A 21143-nucleotide genomic window follows, 5' to 3' on the forward strand; every position below is an offset into this window, starting at 1 on the left:
CCACTTTGGAAGTGGGAGATGATTAATATGGACTTTGTTATGGGTTTGCCTCGCACTCGCTTGAAACATGACTCTATTTGGGTAATTGTACACCGACTTACGAAGTCGACGCATTTCTTACCAGTAAAGATGACCGACACAGCACCACAGTATGCTAAGTTGTACTTGAAAGAAATTGTCCAACTTCACGGGATTCCAACTTCCATTATATCTGATAGAGGGGGCCAATTTACTGCTCATTTTTGGCAGTCCTTTCAAGTAGGATTGGGTACAAGTGTCAATTTTAGTACCGCTTTTCATCCATAGACTCATGGACAGCTGAAAGAACTATTCAGATACTTGAAGATATGTTGTGGGCTTGTGTCCTTGATTTTAGCGGGAACTAAGATGAACACTTACCTCTAATCGAATTTGCCTACCATAAAAGATATCATGCTAGTATCCAGATGGCTCTATATGAAGCTTTGTACGAACAACGTTGTAGATAACCTATTGGATGGTTTGAGCCGACAGAGGTAGGACTACTTGGTCTCGATCTTGTACATGATGCCTTAGAAAAGGTGTCTTTGATTCAACAACGGCTTAAGACTACACAAAGTCGACAAAAAAGCTATACAAATGTACATCGACGTAAGTTGTAGTTCAATGAGGGTGATCAAGTGTTCTTGAAAGTATCACCAATAAAGAACATTATGAGATTTGGGAAGAAGGGCAAGCTAAGTCCTAGATTCATTGACCCATATTGTATCTTGAAAAGGATTGAGAAAGTAGCCTATAAGCTGGAGTTACCTGCATCGATGACTTTGGTTCATCCTGTTTTTCATGTATCGATGCTACGAGGGTATGTGCATGATCATGCTCACATCGTCTCACCAGAAGTAGTAGAAATAAATGACGGCTTAACTTATGACAAAGAACCTGTTGAGATTCTTGATAGGCAAGTTTGTAGGTTGAGGACTAAAGACATAACTTTAGTTAAAGTGTTATGGCATAATCATGACGTCGAGGAGGCTACTTGGGAGGCCGAGGAAGATATGAAAATCTGATATCCACAATTATTCACAACTTCAGATATGACTATTTTTTTGAAATTTTGAGTTTAGAGTTTATTATAATTTAATTCCATGGGGCACGTGATTGATTGATTTATCTATTGCACATGGTTGTTAGACTTGTCTTATTTTGATAAATTTAATTGTTGTGATGTTGGGAGAGGCTAAGTACTAATGTCCGGAGATATAAGAAATCGCGGATACATTCATAAGGTAGTTGTATTGAGTTGAGCCATGTAAGGCCTTTTATATTGTATTCTTATAACTTGTTGTAAGGTTGAAATTTTGGGATAAGCCTATTAACGAAGGAAACTCTACTGATTTTTTTTTTTTTGGAGAGTTAGTCAAATTTCGAAGCCTTAAAGAGTTAAGGATTAAGCAAAAGGCTCGGAGATTGCGTTTTTAGACTTTAACATGACAAGAAATTTACATTCGAGGACGAATGTTTCTAAGTGGGGGAGAATGTAAAGCCTCGTAAATTCTTTTAGTTAACTCCTACTAATTTTGAACTTGAGAATGCAATGTAATTAAATCTGAGCTACATGATTATTCGAGTGGAACAAAGTTATTGGAATGCTTAGGGACAATATCAATAGTTAATCATTGAATTAGTGGATGTTACAAGGTCATTAAATGCATTTGAAGTATTTCAAGTTTCTATTCATAAGTGCTGAAGTTTTGAGAATTCAATGGTATGTAACCAACTTGAAGAGTTGGAATTTAATAAGGAAAATAAGGATTTAAAATCCTAGTATTCAGATGGCAACGAGAAAGGATTTAGAATATTAGAAAAAGTGGTTGGCCAACAAAGAGACAAGTGGGGGGGGGGGGAATGGAATTAATTAAATAGCAAGGATAAGGAAATAATGGAAGTAATTATGAAAGACAAAAGCAAGTGGAAAATAGAATGATTAAAGTTGAAGACCAAAATATTGCTTCTGTGATGGAATAAATTAGAACCCAGTGAAGGCGTGCAACTCAGCACACGAAATTTAGAATCCACAGCTGAAGTTTTTGTAGGCATTTTGTAAAGGGAGAGATTATATTATATTTGACTTGGTCTTGAGGATTAGAGAGAAGGAGGAATTATTTACCATTAATACATCTTCAATGTAAGAATTAAATGCCTTTCTTTGATAAATTTGATTCATTTATTACATCTCTTAACCCTCCAACATCGTGGGATTCATGGATTTTTGAGGATAATCTCAAGGACATTTCAAGAAACTCAAATATTAAAACTTTTAGGGTTTGACAAAGAGGTAATTTCTCACTCCAATCTTATGTACCATACTCCACGGGCGTAGTAGAGTATATTTATGAAGTTAGATTTGTATTTAAACATCTATTCATAAAACCCTAGAAGCTAGTCTTGAAATTGAAAAGTTGGTTAGTAAGAATGATGAATAGTGATGCGTATTGTTTGAACGATGTTATTTTGAGTTTATAGTGCAATGACTAGATTCCATAACAAGTTTAATAAATAAGTTGGAGTTAAAATTCAAGGATTTTCATTCAAATAATCAAATGAGGATTTTTGTTAAACTTACAAGATTAGATTTAAGTGTTAGACACTTAGTTGGTTTAGTAGGTATCGTTGTGATTCGTTCTTGAATTATGTGAGTTCGTATATGTAGATCGTGACTCATTGGCGTTACTGGATCAATTGTGATAAGGTTGGAAGAAATTTGAGGTACGTTGAAACTTACTACTCTCAGAACTTTTCTCCAAACTCATATCGAAACACGATTAAACTAAGTTTCAAAATGCGAGTCCTAGCTTGTGGGGACGAGTAAGTTGAGATTTTACCATTCTTGCATCATAAAAGATTTAAGTGATATGTATATTATTTTCGTGAAATATTGTATCTTAACTAAAGAAAAAAAACTAAATAAATAAGGAATAGCACTTGTAGTATTTTGAAATGAAAATACATGAGTTGTAAAGTATCTTGGATATAGCTATTCTCAAATAGTTGATTTGACTATAAATATCATCATTGATAAATGTAAAAGTTTTGGGAGTTACTTAAATTCACTGAGATTGACCTTGGACATTTTTCCTCATTAGGTCATGAAACTACATGTGCCGGTGTAGGCGTAGAACCTACCTTACGGTTGGGGACTGCGACAGAGTACTTCCCATTAGGGGAACTATTGTGCTACTTTATTAGCATGGCTGAGTCGATTCGTGCAGCACAACGATTAGACGACCTGAGCAAGTAGGGTATATGATACTTGCCGCTAGGTACATAACCTAGTTGACCTTCTTTCGTGTCGGTGATGGTATAGTGCTCCCGGTAAATGAAAAATCTAACATGATTTTGCAAAGATCAATGATAAAGGAAGACTTTGAAATATGTTTTACCATATTATTTTATTGTACTTTTTAAATTATTAATTGATATGAATATTTCTTTCTTGATATCAATTATTATTGCATATCTTATGTCTTCTTAAATATCGTCCTATTTTCTTTTTGTGGAACGGTTCATGATTCGTACTAGGCATGTGGAGCTTAGGCCTTTCGGCCACATTTCCATTTTCTATTTTCAGGGACTGGACCTGAGCAACTTGGACCGCATGGATAGGGCAGCTCTACATTTCCCGTTGATGTTATTTGGTGAGACTCCATGCTTGTATTTGTCGAGGACTTTATTATATTAATATCCTTTTGAGCCACCGGGTTAAGCCTTGGCTGACTATTCCAGTTCGTGTCATAGAGATTCCATAGACAACAATAGTATTCATTTTGGGTTGTAATCCTATGGTTACTTACATGTCGTGCATGAACGAAATTTTCTTTTATCTTTATGAAGCTTTGCCTTCAAAAAAAAATATTTACTTAAAGACATTATTCATGTTTTGCGTATATCTTAAAATGATTGAAATTGAAGAGCCTTTCGCATCCTCCTATTAAGCATATAGATGTGTATTAATCTATAGGATGGTTTCCTCTGGTCAGGTAGAATACCGGGTGCCGATCACCTAGTATTAGGGCATGACAAGAAGAATCAAGAAAAAAATATAATTGTACTCACAATTGATTAATAAAATTACTTTGTTCTTTTGTGATTGTTGTTAATTTTCGTGTGCCGAAAATTTATTGCAAACACTATTATTTTAAGAAAATAAAAACAAAAAAGAATCCCTCTTCCCCGCCCGTTTCTCAGCTTCTCCTGAATACTTCTTAAAAAAGTTGTCGAAAAAGTATTGAATCGGTCAACTTAGTATAAGCAGCACGATATTTCCAGGTAAGTGTTGCTTTTATGAATATCGGCTGTAGTATTTAATTTAGGTCTTTGGGGTCCTCCAATTAGATATTTGATGGTCCAGTCAATTTTGTTCAGCTGCTCCACACGCTTTCTCGCCTACAAAATTTCCTTAAGCAAAGAGTTAGGGCGGACCAATTACCTAGAACGCCTACATAAATTTTAGACGTAAGAAATGTAGCAAATTTAGTGACAGAAATTGTTGTTACCAACTATTTCTTTCAACTGTTGCCCAACTCTTCCATTTTTCATCTCTTATTATTTTTAAATTCTTTTTTACCTCCAATAAGTGAATTTTCATTTTATTTTGCAACTCAACTTGAATATCCATCTTTTTGGATAGCCAACTGAGATCACAAATGAAACTATAGTCCTTTTTTTTTTTTTTAATTTATAAGAGGGTGTTTAATCATTCTATGGGAATGTCCAAATACAATGTCCAGTTGCTTGTAGTTAAATTCTACAGGGTAAAACAGAACAACTGCAATAACGATGGGTCTGGCAGTAGACACAATATTCAATGTCAACGGGTCAACCTACCAAATTATCGTGATTGATCAATTATTCCTGTTTGACTTTCATTACCTCAAACCTTCTATTCTTTCACTTATTCCTACACGTATTCTCGTTGAAATTTTCTTCTTCCAACTCAAACTCCAATACTTTGAAACTCAACATTATTATGCCGCGTTGATGTTTGATCATTTTCTCAAATTTCAAAACTTCTGCTATGCTTATACAAACAACAATCTCTTGAGCTCCTCTTTGTTTCTTCTGAGTTGAAAATGAATTATTCTCATCTCATCTGTGTTTTCACCATTATATTTGCTTCTTCCTCTGTTTCAATCCTTGCACAACAGCCTTACATTGGAAAGGGAACAAACGTCTGCAGCAGCCAAGATAACTCCAATTCTGCTTTTGGGTATTTCTGCAATGGCGTTAACCGCAGCTGCCAATCTTATTTGACATTTAGATCTCAAACCCCTTTTACTTCAGTGGCCTCAATCTCTTCTCTACTTGGTGCTGACCCTTTGGAGCTTTCTCAGCTCAATTCAGTTGCTCAAAATGCTACCTTTGACACAAACCAAATGGTTCTTGTTCCTGTCACCTGTTCTTGTGCAGGTCAGTATTACCAAACAAACACATCTTATGTCATAAAAAAAGATGATACTTTCTTAACAATTGCAAATAATACCCTACAAGGCTTGTCTACTTGCCATGCTATTAACGCTGAGAACAAAGAACAAGCTACTAATCTGATTCTTGGTTCAAGAATTAATGTTCCTCTTCGATGTGCTTGTCCAACAAAGAATCAAACTGATGATGGTACAAAATATCTGCTTAGTTACTTGGTTACTTCTGGAGAATTTGTTTCCCTCATTAGTGGCAAATTTGGGGCAGACACTAGAGCAACACTTGCTGCTAATGGACTATCAGAAAATGATGCTACTATTTTTCCTTTCACTACTCTATTAGTTCCTCTTTTGAACCCACCTTTGAGTTCCCAAGTTGTAGGAAATTCTCCACCGCCGCCTCCTCCGTCAGCACCAACATCACCTGCTGTTCCTGTATCAAATAATGGCTCAAAAAAGACTTGGATATATGTTGTGGTTGGTGTTGTTGGAGGAGTTGTCGCTTTGTCTCTTTTGGGGGTGGTTATTTTCTTCTTGTTCTTTAGGAAAAGGCAAAAGAAAGCTGATCCACAGTTTGTTTCTGAAAGTTTTGAAGCAGTTGAGAAACCATTGAATAAGAAAGTTGAAGATGAGTCTGAGGAGTTCTTGGAAAGTTTATCCAGTATAGCTCAATCTGTCAAGATTTACAAATTTGAAGAGATCAAAACAGCCACAGAAAACTTCAGTCCTACATGTTTGATTAAAGGATCTGTTTATCGGGGCACGATCAATGGTGATTTTGCTGCTATAAAGAAAATGAGTGGTGATGTATCCAAGGAAATTAATTTGTTAAGCAAAATCAATCATTTTAATCTTATTAGCCTCTCAGGAATTTGTTTTCAAGATGGCCACTGGTATCTTGTTTATGAATATGCTGTCAATGGACCATTAAGTGATTGGATATGCCACCAGAATAGTGATCAGAAGTCTCTTAATTGGACACAAAGAGTACAGATTTCTCTTGATGTGGCCACAGGGCTTAACTATTTGCATAGCTACACATCCCCTCCTCATGTTCACAAGGATCTAAACGGTAGTAATATTCTTCTGGATGGCGATTTAAGAGCCAAGATTGCTAATTTTGGTCTAGCAAGGTCAGCGGATGGAGAAGAAGGTGAGTTTGCCTTGACAAGGCACATAGTTGGGACCCAAGGTTACATGGCTCCTGAGTATTTGGAGAATGGTCTAGTCTCCCCGAAGCTGGATGTTTATGCATTTGGAGTTCTGTTGCTGGAAATTCTCACTGGAAACGAAGTTTCTGTTCTATATGAAGGCTCGAATACTTACTTGGCTGAGGTGTTGATCCCTGTGCTTCATGATGAAAATGCAAAGGAGAATTTGAGCAATTTCATTGATCCTTCTCTGCAAGGGAAGTACCCTGCGGAACTTGCCATTGCCATAGTCAGATTGATCGATAACTGCATAAAGAAAGATCCTTCTCATCGCGATGGTATGGATGAGATTGTCCAATCTCTTTCAAGAATTATGACAGCCACACACTCTTGGGAAATGTCATATAGCATTTCAGTATCACCTCAAACATTGCCCTAGATCAATGAATGTAAGGTTTTCATATTTCCTTTTCTTTTTGGGTTTTTCTCCTCTCACGTGTAGCACGATTTGCTATGTGCATAATGTTATTACCTTATTAATGAATTTTGAAGAGCTATTGCTCCAATTACCCTACATAAATATCAGTTTAACATTTCAATCAAGCCACCTTGTGTTCTCTTGTTATGTTCTTTCTTGCTCTGTGTAATGCATGTAGTCCTCCTCATGTTCCAGATATATTCCAGGGGGTAAACCAGTCCTGGATTTAACCTAATAAAATAGAGCGACATCAAACATAATAAATGTCTTGCTAACCGGTAAACCCCTAAAACAAAATACAGGAAACAGGACTAAACTTACCTTAAAACATGGATGAAGACAGCAACTTGCTGGCATTACCTTGTAGTGGCACTATATCATTGACCATGTCCTTTGTTTTTTCATCTCATATTCTTGTTAGCTATACAACTTGTGGACGCAATAGAGCAACCTTTTATCAAGCCATTGTGTGTTGTGTAACCTGGGTATAAGCTATGTTGAAGCTGTAGTTTCAGCTACACTTAAAACATACATCAAGTATAAAGAAAAGATCTAATTGATTGAAGGAATATACCTGTTTGTATGTTCCCACTGATGCCACAACATTCGACTAATCCAGCCGTCTGAAAACCAATAATTAATTAGATCATCTTTGATTTGTAGAATTCGCAGATCAAGAACCATAAAGTATACGAAGGTTTTCGCATTGATGATGGCATAGTTACGGGGTCAGCCTCTGGAAAAAATGGAAACATTGACTATTAGCTTTCAAATCCAATGATTAAATGCATATCTAGGAGCAATATGTGAAGGCAAGGCCGGCCGGCTAGTTGTTTAAATTAAATTAATTTAATTTAACTTTTAAAAAAGGCCAGCAGCCTAGTGGTTATTTTTATTATTATTGGAAAGCAAGTACCCTTAGGAATTTAACTAAAACGATTAATGCATATCCAAGCCTCTTGTAACCCAATGGGTTTGTTATTGGTATATTTAAGTTGTGATCATTTTCAACTGAAATCAGCTTAAATGGAGCGATTCAGATAGTCAGGAGTTATATAGTTGATCCCAATTTGGCTGAAAGGCATAATTTTGTGACTGAGACGAGCATAAATAGAGCAATATGGACAGTAAGGAGTCAAATAGCCAACCCCAATTTGCTTGGGATTGAGTCGTGGTTGGTATTGTTTATATTAAGTTGTGATGATTTTGGACTGCAACGATTTAAATGAAGTGATATGAACAACAATGTGAGAAATAGCCGAACCCAACTTGCTTGCGACGAAGCACACTAGTTGTTTTGTTTATATTAAGTTGTGACAAGTTTGTTTATATTAAGTTGTGATAAGTTACCGACTTCTATCTTAGTTGGTTTAGTAAAACAATATCATTTGGCATATAAAGATTTCAATTTTCAGGATAAATTGTCTATTCCTGGATTTGTTGCAGATGATGCCTTTAATAAGCAGCTGCATCTTAGTTTCTTGCAAGACTGTACAAAGCACCAGACCCGCTCATCAAAGCTAGGTCAACAGCTGATGATGCAATACAAATTTTTCTTAGACAATATTGCAATTAGACCATAAATCACCATTTTGAAACTTCCCTCATATACTAGTAATTGTTTAATACTACTTTTTAAATGTGGAAGGCTGCAATGGTTGTTAGATGAAAAGGTCGTTTAACTAGAAAATTACTCCAGATCATAAGTGGTCTACATCAATGTGGTAGCATCAATTTGTCAATGACATATGATGTTTGACTTTACACAGAAGACCATTTTATGTTTTCACTTGACTTATAGAGCCCATAAGAGCATGCACCTCAGCTTTCTGTGGTGCCACTGAATCACTCTGAACCAATAGAATACCATGGGAAATTTTCTGCTTATTCTTTTCTTGAGTTTCACACTTCTATCTTCAAAGGTCTGTGCCCAGCAAAATTATTCAGGTAATTCTGTCATGAGTTGTAAAGGAACCAATGAAACAGGAACTTCTTCCTCCTTCCTCTATTCTTGCAATGGTGAAAAGCTCACCTGTCGAGCATTTCTGATTTTTAGATCACTCCCTCCTTATAACTCAGTATCTTCCATTTCAAATCTCCTAACTTCGGACCCTGATGAGATTGTCCACATCAACAACATCTCAAGGTCTGAAATCTTGGATCAGAACAAAGAACTTATAGTTCCAGTAAATTGTTCATGTTCAGGTCAGTACTATCAGGCTGTCACCTCTTATGTTATACCAAGCAAATACGACACCTATTTTACAATCGCAAACAACACATATCAGGGGTTGTCTACTTGCAATGCTCTTGTACATGAAAATGTATACAATCCAATGGATTTGCTTCCTGGTTTAAATTTGCGAGTACCGCTCAGATGTGCCTGTCCTACAAAGGATCAGACTAGAAATGGTGTAAAATATCTGCTAACTCATTTGGTTACTTGGGGAGACAATGTTTCTACCATTAGCGCGCAGTTCAGTATCAGTAGTCAAAGTACAGCATATGCAAATGGATTTTCTGAAAATTCAGTTCTTTATCCTTTCACAACTATATTGATTCCTCTGCCAAAAGAACCTTCAAGCTCCCAAACAAGGACTATTAATAGAGCAAGGACTGCAATCAATTACCCTTCTAAGCACAAAATATCGTACAAAAGTCTTTTTATTGGGGTAGGAGCTGGTGTTTCCCTTGCAGTCCTTTGTTTTATATTGTTCATTGTCTTAAAGCATAAAAAGGAAAACAAAAGAAGTGAAGTAGTACTTGGTAAAGGAAGAGAAGGGAAACAGAAATGGAATTTACAAGAACATGTCCTGGAAAGGATAGTTGGTGTCGATCAGATAATAAAAGTCTATGACTTTGAAGAACTGGTGGCTGCAACAGAAAACTTCAGCCCTCGAAAAAGACTTGGTAATTATGTTTATAAAGGGTTCGTTCGAGGAAAGTTGTCAGCCATTAAGGAGATGAGAACAGACATATCGAAGGAGGTTAAGTTCTTTTCAAAGATCAACCATTTCAATTTAATTACCCTCACTGGTGTCTGTAAGCATAATCAATTATCTTATCTTGTTTTTGAGTTCATGGAAAATGGATCCTTAAAAGACTGGCTTCACAAGGATGATAATCCAGAGGCTGAGAGCTGGAACTTCAGAATTCGTATTGCCTTAGATATCGCTGATGGTCTAGATTACATTCATAACTTCACAGCTCCAGCTTATGTGCACAATAACATTACTAGTAGCAGTATCTTACTTAACAGAGATCTAAGGGCCAAGATTGCTGATTTCAGCCTGGCGAGATCAGCTGACAATGAAAAGTCAAGTTCATCTATGAAATGCGTCAAGGGGAGAAATGGCTACTTGGCACCTGAGTACCTCGAAGCTGTTCAGGTTACTCCAAAAATAGATATCTATGCATTTGGAGTCATTCTGTTGGAGATAATTACAGGAAAAGGGGCTGTTTTCGAGCAGGATGGAAAAGAAGTATTGTTATCGGAGACAGTGCTTGGAATTATGGATGAAGAATCTAACATTCAAGAATTTGCAGATTCCAGGCTACAAGTTAAGCACCCTCTTGGTTTCATAATTCAACAGACTAATCTTGTGCTTCGATTGGTGAAACTATGTGCAGCATGCTTGAAGACAGAACCTGAAGAAAGACCAACTGCTGCAGAAATAATATCTACCTTAATGAAAATCCAGTCAGATGTACAAAACTAGAGAACTTGGGAACAGAATGAATAAGTGCTCATATGTTATATTCAGACAGGTCTCAGTAGTGAATGTTTCTTAAATGTAAAGTTATGACTTAAGCTGTGGCCTCTGTAATGTTCATTTGATTCCTCTTTCTCTCATTTTTCTTTGTTTGGAATGATTGAAGTTTGTTGTGTGTGTGTGTGTTTGGGGTTTTGGGGGAAGGGGGGGGGGGAGGGGAGTCTGAGGGATAAACACAAATTGCTGGTCAGTGGGCGCTGAATCTAAAACATCACTTCTTGATAGATGCGACTCTACAGGATGTACAATGGCAACTGTTAAGAAGAATACAGGGAATAACTAGACGCGAGGACTCCAATTTACAACATATTATGGAGAAAATGCTGAGTTTTGCTGCTTATATGGAGTCAATAGGTATTGAACAGCCAATCTCCCTCTTCTGCAACGTAGAAAAAAAATGAAGCGCCCTTTGGAGACTGGAAAAAAGATAATTCAGCGTTACTATGTTTAGGTTTCCTTTATATGAACAAGTATACAACTTAAAAGTATCGGAGATACATTATGTGTGCATCTTATAGATGCATTTACTCTTTACCTTTTCATTATTGGACTATTATTATGATGATTATCATCTCTGTGTGGTATTTGGTCCTATAAAACAAGAATCGAGTTGAAGTGGAAACACTCAGAGTGACTGAATAATTTAACAAGGGAAGGTTCCTGTAAGCTTGATATGATCAAGTGTTGTCTTCAGGCCATACTTGAGCACTGCCTTATTACCTTCTCTGAATCCATCCCCATAAGCTGCTGATGTGTCTGATTCAATCTGGTGCTTGAAAAAATCACCCAATTTCTTCTCAAACTCAGAACGTTTCCCTTTCTTTGATGAAGTAGTAGATGGTGATGAAGAGGATGATGAGGACGCCGAGGAAGATGCAGAAGTACTATTACTACCAGAACCAGCTATAATTTCAGACTCCAACCACATGTGAGCTAATACTTGGCAGATACCTTCTTCAACTTCTGGACTTAAACTCGGATAACCTACAATCATTTAAATGGAAAAGCTACCTTCAGAACGAGAAAAGGACATAATATACAAGTAGTTATGGAATGAAAGATCCACCTTTAAGCCTCAGCCATGCATGCATCATTTCATGAGCCAGAATTGAACCAGTCAATAACCTGGACAATCGTCAAGTATAAGTAAATTTGTTGTGGGACATAGTTAAGTAACATTTTCTTTTTGGTATCATGAGGAACAATTTTTTAGACTATCATATTAAACATGGACAGAAGAGTGGCATTTATTACCTAGGGAGACCATACAAGATTAAAATAGCTGTCACTTCACATCGTCGAATTAACCTGTAAGGCTCAGTAAACATATCTAAAATCCGATAACTACCAATCCGTGGCCGCCTTGAAATCTGAAATGTTTGTTGTGATAAAGACAGATTTCAATTTGAACACAATTATGGCCATTAAGGAAAGTGCAGAAGAAGGGAAGATTCATACAGTGCTAATGGTCTGTTCTTCAGACAGGCAGAGTCCTCGAGTCTCAGGCATGTGATGATGACCCTATCAAGATGAACAAACAAAAGCTAGAAGTTGAGTAACAGCTTTCTCAACCTCTGAACGTATAGTGTTTTAAGAAATGGATAAGTCTCACATTTTTTTCTCCTTCCATCGCTTCATTTAAGGCTTGTCTTTCCACTAGAAGCAAAGGAATTTGCTGCTCTACTTTCATATTTAAACCTTCGTAAAATTCTTGTATCTCAAGATAAAGTGGTTGGCATTCATGAGTATCCATTATTGCAGAGTCCAAGCACTCCAGACACAGCTTCCTACCATCATCATTTATCAAATATCTGGCATCTACGGGCTACAAAATTTAGAAAGCCTAATATTATTCAACAGGCACAAGAAAAAGAATGTCGCAAATAGTGACATATAATTCAGGTTTAATAATATCCCTATTCGTTCTGCTAATGTTTATGGCAGATACGAACTTTACATCCTTAAAAACCATGTCAAAACCCAAATGAAAATGTAGCAGTAGTATACTAGCAACTAACCTCCATTCTCTCACAACTGCAACAACGAGGTGTCCCATCAGTTTCATGTGATGGGCAATACTTCTGAAGCCAGAAAGGATGAGCCCTATATTCAATTAGACCAGCCGGATTTGTTGGAATCTAAAAAAAATAGAGAAAATATGGTTAGTCATAGTTTACCAGACAATGAAGCTGTTTAATACAGTAAAGGTCACTGTGCAATACCACAATAATAAAATGTCAATCTCAGCAAAAAAATCGAATGAATTCCACAAAACCTCTTAAGGCATCTCCCTGAGGATTGCTCGAGTCAAGCGGAAATTAAATTAAGGGCTCAATTTTGCTCATATCCATATATAATAATAGGAGTTCTAGTTGCTTTGCCTTCTATTTTGTTCTTTTTTTTTTCCTGATCTTTTCCCTCTAGTAGAATCAGTAGACTGTGTGAATGCGACAACGAAATGAAATTGCATTTGCTTGGCTAAAGTGGAGAAGTTGCAACAGCCTAAAATATGGAGCAGAAACATTTCATATGCTCGCTAAGTATTTCGATGGCAAATAAAACATACAACAAGATCAAATAATAGACAGAAAAAGCTTCTTGAGGAAGGCCGCTCTTATATCTGATCTAAAGTAGTAAATATGGAGATTGGAACTAGGAAGAATGTGATGCTGGTTAGAAGATCCAAAAGAACAATGAAAAGCACAAATTTGGATATGAATGAACACTTACGAAGTTCTTGCAAACATCACATTTTGGGTGATGCTGTTCTTTGTAGCATGATTTATGGTACGGACGGTTATCTGACATCGAAAACTGAAAAAAGAAGAAGATAAAGTTGCTTTTATATTCAACAATTCAAGGTAGTAATAATTGAAAGAACCATGGGATAAAACTTCAACAAGTATTTGAGTATATTTAGACCTCATAGTCAGAAATCGGTTGATTGCAACCATGGCAACGGAAACATTCTGGATGCCAAACAGCTCCCATGCAACTTAAATATCTTCCATGACCAATTTCAGCATTACAACCGGCACATACCCTACACTCAGACAAAATGGTACATAAGGTAGTCTGTACACAAATCTGAAAGAAAATAAAGTTTGAAATGACAAAGACGCTCTGAGAAGTCTTATATTGCCAAGAAATATAGATGAGTCCAGGGCATATGCAGATTTATCTGCAAAGATACAACTCTAAGGGCTTGCTGGAGCTCTTTCTCTGTTGAAATGCAAGAGAAAATGAACGAAGCTGTTCAGAGTACAAGAAATTAACCATCTAGTTTTCGGTATGATTTGAGACATCAATCTTTTGAATTTGTGAAAATAAATTTACATACATATTTAGAGGCAATTCCAAGTAAATAAACAACAGTGAATAGCATACATATACATATCAGACCACCGCTCTTCTTTAACATACGACTGCCTCTTCCATTCTTCTTTAAGTGTTTAAAGCATCAATCTCAGCCATGATGCCAGAGAAAGATTGAAGCAGAAGGATGAGTTTATAGAAGAGGTGTTACCTATATCCATGTGGATACGAGTGTGAGACTGGTGGAAAGAAACTTCCATAATCATATCGAGGTGGAGACGACTCCACATTCAAACTTTCCTGAAGAGCCTTGGCAAGCGCCTCGTCTTCCTCCAAGTTGGGTTCACTCTCTATTAAGTAGTGATACAAGATTAAGATATACATGATTAGCAATTAACCACCAATATACTAGAACTGGATAAGAAATTATAGGTTTGCCTAGATACTATATAACCCCTAAAAACACAATTCAAGTAAAAGAACAACAGTAAATAAGTTCTATTATGTCTGACCACTGAAAAACAAATTTAATTTTCAGATTGCTTGCGCATTTATAACCACACAGATTCTCCAAAGAAAGTTTAGGATAAAATTTGCAGGACCACCTCAATAGGGTGAGCATTTTTCACACTTTTTAGATCTACTATGCAGTTCGATAATGAAGTCAACGAGAAATTATCGAGTGGAAACAAGAAGACAGCTTCTTTGTTGTTTACATTATCGTTATTCACCAGATGATGTAGACAATCAGAAGTTCAATCTTTATACATGGGTGACATCCATATCGAATCCTAGTCATGCTACTTACCGATTACTTTTTTCCCTTTCTGATCCTCTTCAGCTAGAGAAAGTGCAATGGCACGATCAATTTCTTCATTATCGAAATCTGACAATGCATCCTACACTCAGTCCGTATTATCATATTCAGTTAGCAAGGGAAAGCCTTATTTAAGAGTTAGAACTTTCAGAGCATTTTCTCAGCAACACAGCTTGGGAAAATGCTCAGTTTCTCCTGCACCAAGAAGCTATAATAAACAGAACAACTTGAAAGAGATGGAGAAAAAAAGTTAAGCAAATTAGCAATCGAACACTAATTACCACTGAGGCAGTTGGTCCCTCCCAAATTGTATTGTCCTCATACCCTCCCTGATATTGCCCTCCTTCGTGCCCCGAATGATATTGTCCTAGGTCGTAGCCCCCATGATATTGCCCACTCTCATACCCCCCATGATATTGCCCACCAGAGATCCTGTGAGTGGAACCTCCAAATATCTTTTCTAGCCAGCCCATAACACAATTGCCGTCACTACTGCACAACAATAACTACGGATCAATCGCAAGCAAGTTGGCGTCAGCTATATGAATCAGTCACTGGTATGTTGGCATTAAAAACCTGCAAAGCCAAATAAGGATATCGATTAGTTAACAATAGAATTGTTTGTGGACTGGATCATCCATATCTGCCAGTAATCTCAAACTGATCCTATAAGCAACAAAACTAATATGAGCTTTGCAGAGATGGAACTGCACATACAAATAGCAAATTATCTACAAAGAATGAATGAAGAATATCATTAACAGAGGAAATGGAGCCTCTAAATAAAGCAAATCCATCATGACCACGAACACAAGCCAATAATCAGCTGATGAAAAAGGATGATCTTTTCAAAACTTGCAATAAAATGATCAGCATAATATGCTGCTATATATCAATCAATCAATCAAACCCAGTGAAATCCCAGTGTGTACGAGAAACTCATGGAGTAATAAATAAGGTGAACACTCATCACTGAACAACGACCCCCCACCAACCGTCAAAAAACAACCGACTATTGATTTGAGGTCTAATATGAATTACTATGATAAGTTAAAAGAAACAGAAAATTCATACAACAAACTGTTCAAAGGAACAGAGAAGAGTCGTTATGTTTTTGGAATCTCACTTCTAAAAAGTTAAAAGAATCAGCACAATTTTGAAGGAATCTGATGAATAAGGAGCAGACAAAACATCAAATTCAGTTTAAAGGTAGGTCATGCCCCTGAATTGGAGATGACACGAGAGATACACATATCCCCCACCACCATCATTCTACACAAGAATATAAGAAAAAAACTTGGGAAAATTACAATAAGAATAAAAGTGAAAGATCATATCACAGCAGTGGGCAGTGGGGAATTCTTCTTGGCAGGTTCAGAGGAACATTCTAGTGGAAGTGTGAAAAAAAGACTTTAAAAAAAAGGAGAAACCAAATAAAGGACTTGAATTCCACGCAAAAATGGACCCAGAAAAAAAATAAAGAAGTTCAAAACTTTTCCAAATCCAAAGTACAGTAATTACATCAATACCTTCCTCAAAAATTGATTCAAGGGGGTATGAAAAAAAATCCGATTTTTCAAAACTGAAAAGTTTTGTGCTTTTCTTGGAGGTGGGACCTTTGGTCCATTATAATTTGATCATCAGTCCACAATATGTCAAAAACCCATAATTCATGTGTGTTATTGAGAATGCGTCAGCAGAAAAAGAGAAGAAGATTTTTGGGTCATATTCCATACTGTTGATTCTTTTGGCTTTTTGCTCCAAGTGGGTACTGTGCAGTGGACTTGATTAAGTCTTGCATTTGCTTTGCTTTTTTGGTGTAAGATGAAATGAAGGAGAATTTTCTTGTTTAATCAAAAGTGAAGATTTTGAGTGGTGTGGCAGGTGAAAAGTACAAATCAAAGCTCAGAAAATTGACAAGTGGCCAAATGAAGATCGCATCTCAAAGTGGCTGCTATCTAACTTTGCTTAACGTTCTGACACCAAGTGCCTGTCTACTACTGTCTATATTGTCCTATAAAATCAACTTTGCTTTTCTAACTTATAACTCTGGAAAAGGCACTTCACCCGCTCTGTTCTGACTTCAAGACATCCAGTGCCTGACTGGTACTTCTCCACGACGCACGTAATATTAAGTTACTAACCGAACCAAGTTTTATGTGCTTTTTTTTTGGTTAGTTGTGAGAACTACTCCATTTTCTTTTATAAATAATAATAATATAATGTCTAGATTAGTTTGTGTGCACCTTAGCTCTCTGCTAGTATATTGACTAGCAAAATTTAGACATATGAAAAAGCTTACGTACTTATTTGAACCTATCACTCATAATTTTCACCCGTTTTATTTCATGTCCACTTCTCTTTGTACTTTTAGTTTTTAGTTACGTTTTATATTGGTTTTAATCATCGAAAAATAAAATTATCTATTTAGAGAAATATATTACTCCTTCTATTTCAATTTAGATAACATATTTTACTTATTAGTCCGTTTAAAAAAGAATGACATATTTTTTACAATTGGAAATAATTCAACTTTAAACTCTTCATTTTACGCATTTACCATTAATGACAAGCTTTTATAACCATACAAATGTCATGACCCCACAAAGCTTTTACCCCTTAAGCTTTTAAGACCACAAGTTAAAAGTCTTATTTTTTCCTTAAACTTCGTACCGAGTCAAACTACCTCATCTAAATTGAAACGTATTTGACCCAAAAGATATTGAAACCTTTTCGATTAAATCAATTAAAGAAGATGAAGAGGTAAATCTCAGCTAAGTATAGTAAACTCTAGAATGAAAGATATAAGGGATGGATAAGGTGGATAGTATTTCTTGGTCTCATGAAACCAAATGATTAAGCCAAAAAAATTTGACAACCTTGAATGTAGAAAGATATTACAATGGGTGTTCTTAGCCAAAAGTTCGTATCCTTTACAAGGGTTTTTTACTCACTATATATAAGGGACAATCCCCTCCTGAACCTTAAAAGACATATCATAGAGAATATTCGAAAGTATATTCCTACTGTCTCCTGTTGGGTCTGTATTACTGCAAAAGTCATGCGTCCTTTAACTGTTGTTGATCGTCGTCGCCTTCAACGGCCACAGGACGTCGTGTCGTGAAGATCTCGTCTCTTGTCGTATTCGTCAGTAGTCGTAGTCGTCCAAATTTGGACCTATACAGTTGCTTGTCGAGGTTGCGACTTGGTGCGTCCTCGATAAGTGGACATCGCCCACACCTATGGAGAAATTTGGTTTTGAGAATCGTCATGGTTTGGCTAACAACGGATGGTTAGCGTGCCCAACGATACCCTGGGTGGTGTGTCTTATCGGGAAATGACATCACTCCCACGTGCGTCATCGTTATGCGTGTTTTAGAGACAGAGGCTGACGGTTTGTTGCTTCGATTTCGGTGCCATTTTGCAGCCTTCCGCTTCGATTCTGGCACCACCCAATCCTATAAATAGGTGGGGGGTTATTTTTTCAAAAACTCTTGGTCATTTCGTCTCTGGTTATCCTTTCTCATCCCTCCTGTGTTTTCTCCAACAATTTCTTTGCTTCCTCTCTTCCATTCTCCGTTCTTAGCTTTTTCTATCATATTAACACATCTTCCTGTAACGACCAGGTCAGTCGTTCTGAGAGTTATAGGCCTGTTTCCCCCATTTCTATTTCTTTATGTGTTGTTCAGTTGTGTTGAGTTGTATCGAGTTGGTAGGTTTGGGTTCGGAGTAGTTTTGGAGTGAAATGATCACTTAGTCTCTTAGTTAGAAAGATAAGTTAGAAAAGTCAACCGGAAGTTGACTTATGAATAATCGAATTCAGATTTGGATTTTTATGATTCGATTAGCTTCATTGGGTGATTTTAGACTTAGAAGTGTGTTCGGAATGTAATTTGAAGGTTAGTGGTAGAATTAGGTTTGAATTGGTGAAAGTTGGAAGTTTAGAAATTCTTAGGCTTGAATTCGAGGTTGATTTGGTGTTTTGGTGTTGTTTTGGAGGTTCGACTAAGTTCGGGTAGTGATATATGACTTGTTAAAATTATTGGTTGAGATTCCGAGGACCTCGAGTGAGTTTTGGATAGGTTTGGGTTGTGTTGCGCTCGTTTTTCTTATGTTTAACGCTGTTTCTTCAAGCGTAAATGATATCATATTGAATAAATGAGCTCCGATTTCATTTTTGATTGTAGCATTAGATCCGTATCATAATTACGGACCTGTAGTAAAAAGAATCGTCGAATTTGGACATCGTATGAGGATTTTATGATCATTTTGCTAAGAATTAGGTTGCGAGATTTTTCAGATTAATTACGAAATTGCCACTAGTAGGGTATTTAAAAATCTATACTATTTGCAAATATTAAAACCTACATATCTCATTCATTATAAGGTCAAATTGAGTGATTCAAAAGCCTAACTTGACTAGAATTTCACAAGGAATCCATTGGAGGCATAAAATACGAGTTTCATAATTTTTTGGCATGAGAAACGAGGTAGAATAACTGACAGAAAAATATATAAAATTGGGGTTTGTTCATTTGGTCATATTTTGAGTTGGGGATGTCGGATTTAGGCAATATTGGAGGCAATTTTCACCATATGGATTGGGGTAAGTGTTCTCTACTCGGTTTTGATTATATTTCATGAATCCATCATCATTTTTTGGATTTGATTGATGATTTCAAAGTGAAATTGAGGGAGTTAGGGTTTGAGTTTTGGAGAGTTTTAAGTGAGGATTTGAGGGACCAAACGGAGTCCGATTTTGATAAATTTTATATGGTTAGACTCGGGAGAGAATGAGGTTTATGATTCTGCCATTTTTGATTGATTCTGAGATGTGGGCCCGGGGGCTAGATTTTGGCCGATTTCAGATTTTTGGCATATTTTGTAGTTTTTATTGTGGAATTCGATTCTTTAGAACATGGTGATGGTATTAATCTGATTATGGTTAGATTTGAAGCTTTTGGAGACCGAGTCCAGAGACGAGGGCATCCCGAAGTAGGATTTTATGCGGTTGATGTAAGTAACAGTTTTAACTCAGGCTTTGAGGGTATAAACCCGGAGAATTTGATATCCTGCGATTATTTGGAGGTGATACCCACGCTAGGTGACGGGCGTGTGGGTGTATATCTCTAGGGATTGAGACTTGGTCTATCCCGTGAGGCTGCGAGGCCTAATAGCTATTATCCGTGGTTATGTATTTACTTGTTGTTGAACTTGTTTGCCTTCATGTTAGAGATCATGCTAAGGCTTTATTCATTCTCACATTATTTGTACTCAGTCATAGAAATTATTGTACATGTGTACCTCAGTCTCTATTATTTGCTAATATGTTGTGATACTTGATGTGGGTTGTGTTCCCTTATTTGTTGATGATGGTGAGGCTAGTGAAGTACATGATTGAGTGAGACCAATGTCCTGATTGTGAGGATAATAATACCATAGCGTGTGAGTTGTCCGCGTAGCACGTGAGTTGACTGTGCGGGTCCAGGTATTGATACCATAGCGCGTGAGTTGTCCGCGTAGCACGTGAGTTGACCGTGCGGATTCATATATTGATATAATGGCCTAGTTGTGAGGATATTAATACTATAGCACGTGAGTAATCCACGTAGCACATGAGTTGACCGTGCGGGTTCAGGTATTTATGTCATAGCGCGTGAGTTGTCCGCGTAGCACCTGAGTTGACCGTGCGGATCCAGGTATTGATATGATGGTACGTGAGTTGTCCGTGCTTAGCGCTTGGGCTTTGGGAGCCCCTCCGGAGTCTATACACACCCCTAGTGAGCGCAGAGTGTTGAGTGTATTGAGTGTTGAGTGTTGAGTGTATTGAGTGTTGAGTGCTGAGTGTGAGTGCTGAGTGATGGAGTGACATTGTTGTGAAGTTACATTTACTTTTGTTGTTGTTGCATTTATCTGTTAAATTTCTTTGTGGCATTTACTGAGTTATGAAATTTACCTATTTATTCGTGTTATTTTTAAATTGTGAAAATAAATAATTGGACTATTTTGTATAGCTCATCACTACTGCTTAGTTCCTTCGTTATTTCTGTTACTACTGAGGTACCGCTCTTGCCAGTCGTCTCATGAGTTACCGCTCCGTTTTTCCCCATTCTACTTCTTTATTCTTTGTTTATCCATGTTATGTGGTATCGG

At 36.9% G+C, this 21143-nt stretch overlaps 4 protein-coding genes across 9 annotated transcripts; 3 read left to right on the forward strand and 1 right to left on the reverse strand.

The window, feature by feature from the left end:
- The first annotated feature begins 692 nt into the window (after positions 1-692).
- LOC138882908 (uncharacterized) lies at positions 693-1046 on the forward strand. Its single transcript, XM_070163552.1, has one exon. The coding sequence runs from the start codon at positions 693-695 to the stop codon at positions 1044-1046; it is 354 nt and encodes a 117-aa protein (XP_070019653.1).
- Positions 1047-5108: 4062 nt separating this feature from the next.
- LOC104214787 (lysM domain receptor-like kinase 4) lies at positions 5109-7046 on the forward strand. Its single transcript, XM_009764506.2, has one exon. The coding sequence runs from the start codon at positions 5109-5111 to the stop codon at positions 7044-7046; it is 1938 nt and encodes a 645-aa protein (XP_009762808.1).
- A 1907-nt stretch (positions 7047-8953) lies between these two features.
- On the forward strand, positions 8954-10804 carry LOC104214786 (protein LYK5-like). Its single transcript, XM_009764504.2, has one exon. The coding sequence runs from the start codon at positions 8954-8956 to the stop codon at positions 10802-10804; it is 1851 nt and encodes a 616-aa protein (XP_009762806.1).
- A 252-nt stretch (positions 10805-11056) lies between these two features.
- On the reverse strand, positions 11057-16833 carry LOC104214784 (protein DA1-related 1-like). 6 transcript variants are annotated; one of them, XR_011405247.1, is made up of 12 exons: positions 15272-16108; positions 14982-15072; positions 14385-14523; positions 13781-13901; positions 13589-13672; positions 12877-12996; positions 12471-12683; positions 12317-12379; positions 12113-12228; positions 11925-11983; positions 11394-11842; positions 11057-11274 (listed from the first exon to the last, which is right to left on the reverse strand). XR_011405247.1 is itself a non-coding variant. In XM_070167727.1 (12 exons), the coding sequence occupies exons 2-12, from the start codon at positions 15461-15463 to the stop codon at positions 11502-11504; spliced, it is 1539 nt and encodes a 512-aa protein (XP_070023828.1). In that variant the 5' UTR covers positions 15464-15566; positions 16727-16833; the 3' UTR covers positions 11290-11501. The 6 variants fall into 6 exon arrangements, 5 of the variants coding, with proteins under 5 accessions (XP_070023828.1, XP_009762802.1, XP_009762803.1 ...); XM_070167727.1 differs by lacking the exon at positions 11057-11274 and adding an exon at positions 16727-16833 and having other exon boundaries at positions 11290-11842; positions 15272-15566; XM_009764500.2 differs by lacking the exon at positions 11057-11274 and adding an exon at positions 16520-16830 and having other exon boundaries at positions 11290-11842; positions 15272-15566.
- Positions 16834-21143: the final 4310 nt, after the last annotated feature.

This window comes from Nicotiana sylvestris, chromosome 2, assembly GCF_000393655.2.
Source record: "Nicotiana sylvestris chromosome 2, ASM39365v2, whole genome shotgun sequence".
Taxonomy (NCBI): domain Eukaryota; kingdom Viridiplantae; phylum Streptophyta; class Magnoliopsida; order Solanales; family Solanaceae; genus Nicotiana; species Nicotiana sylvestris.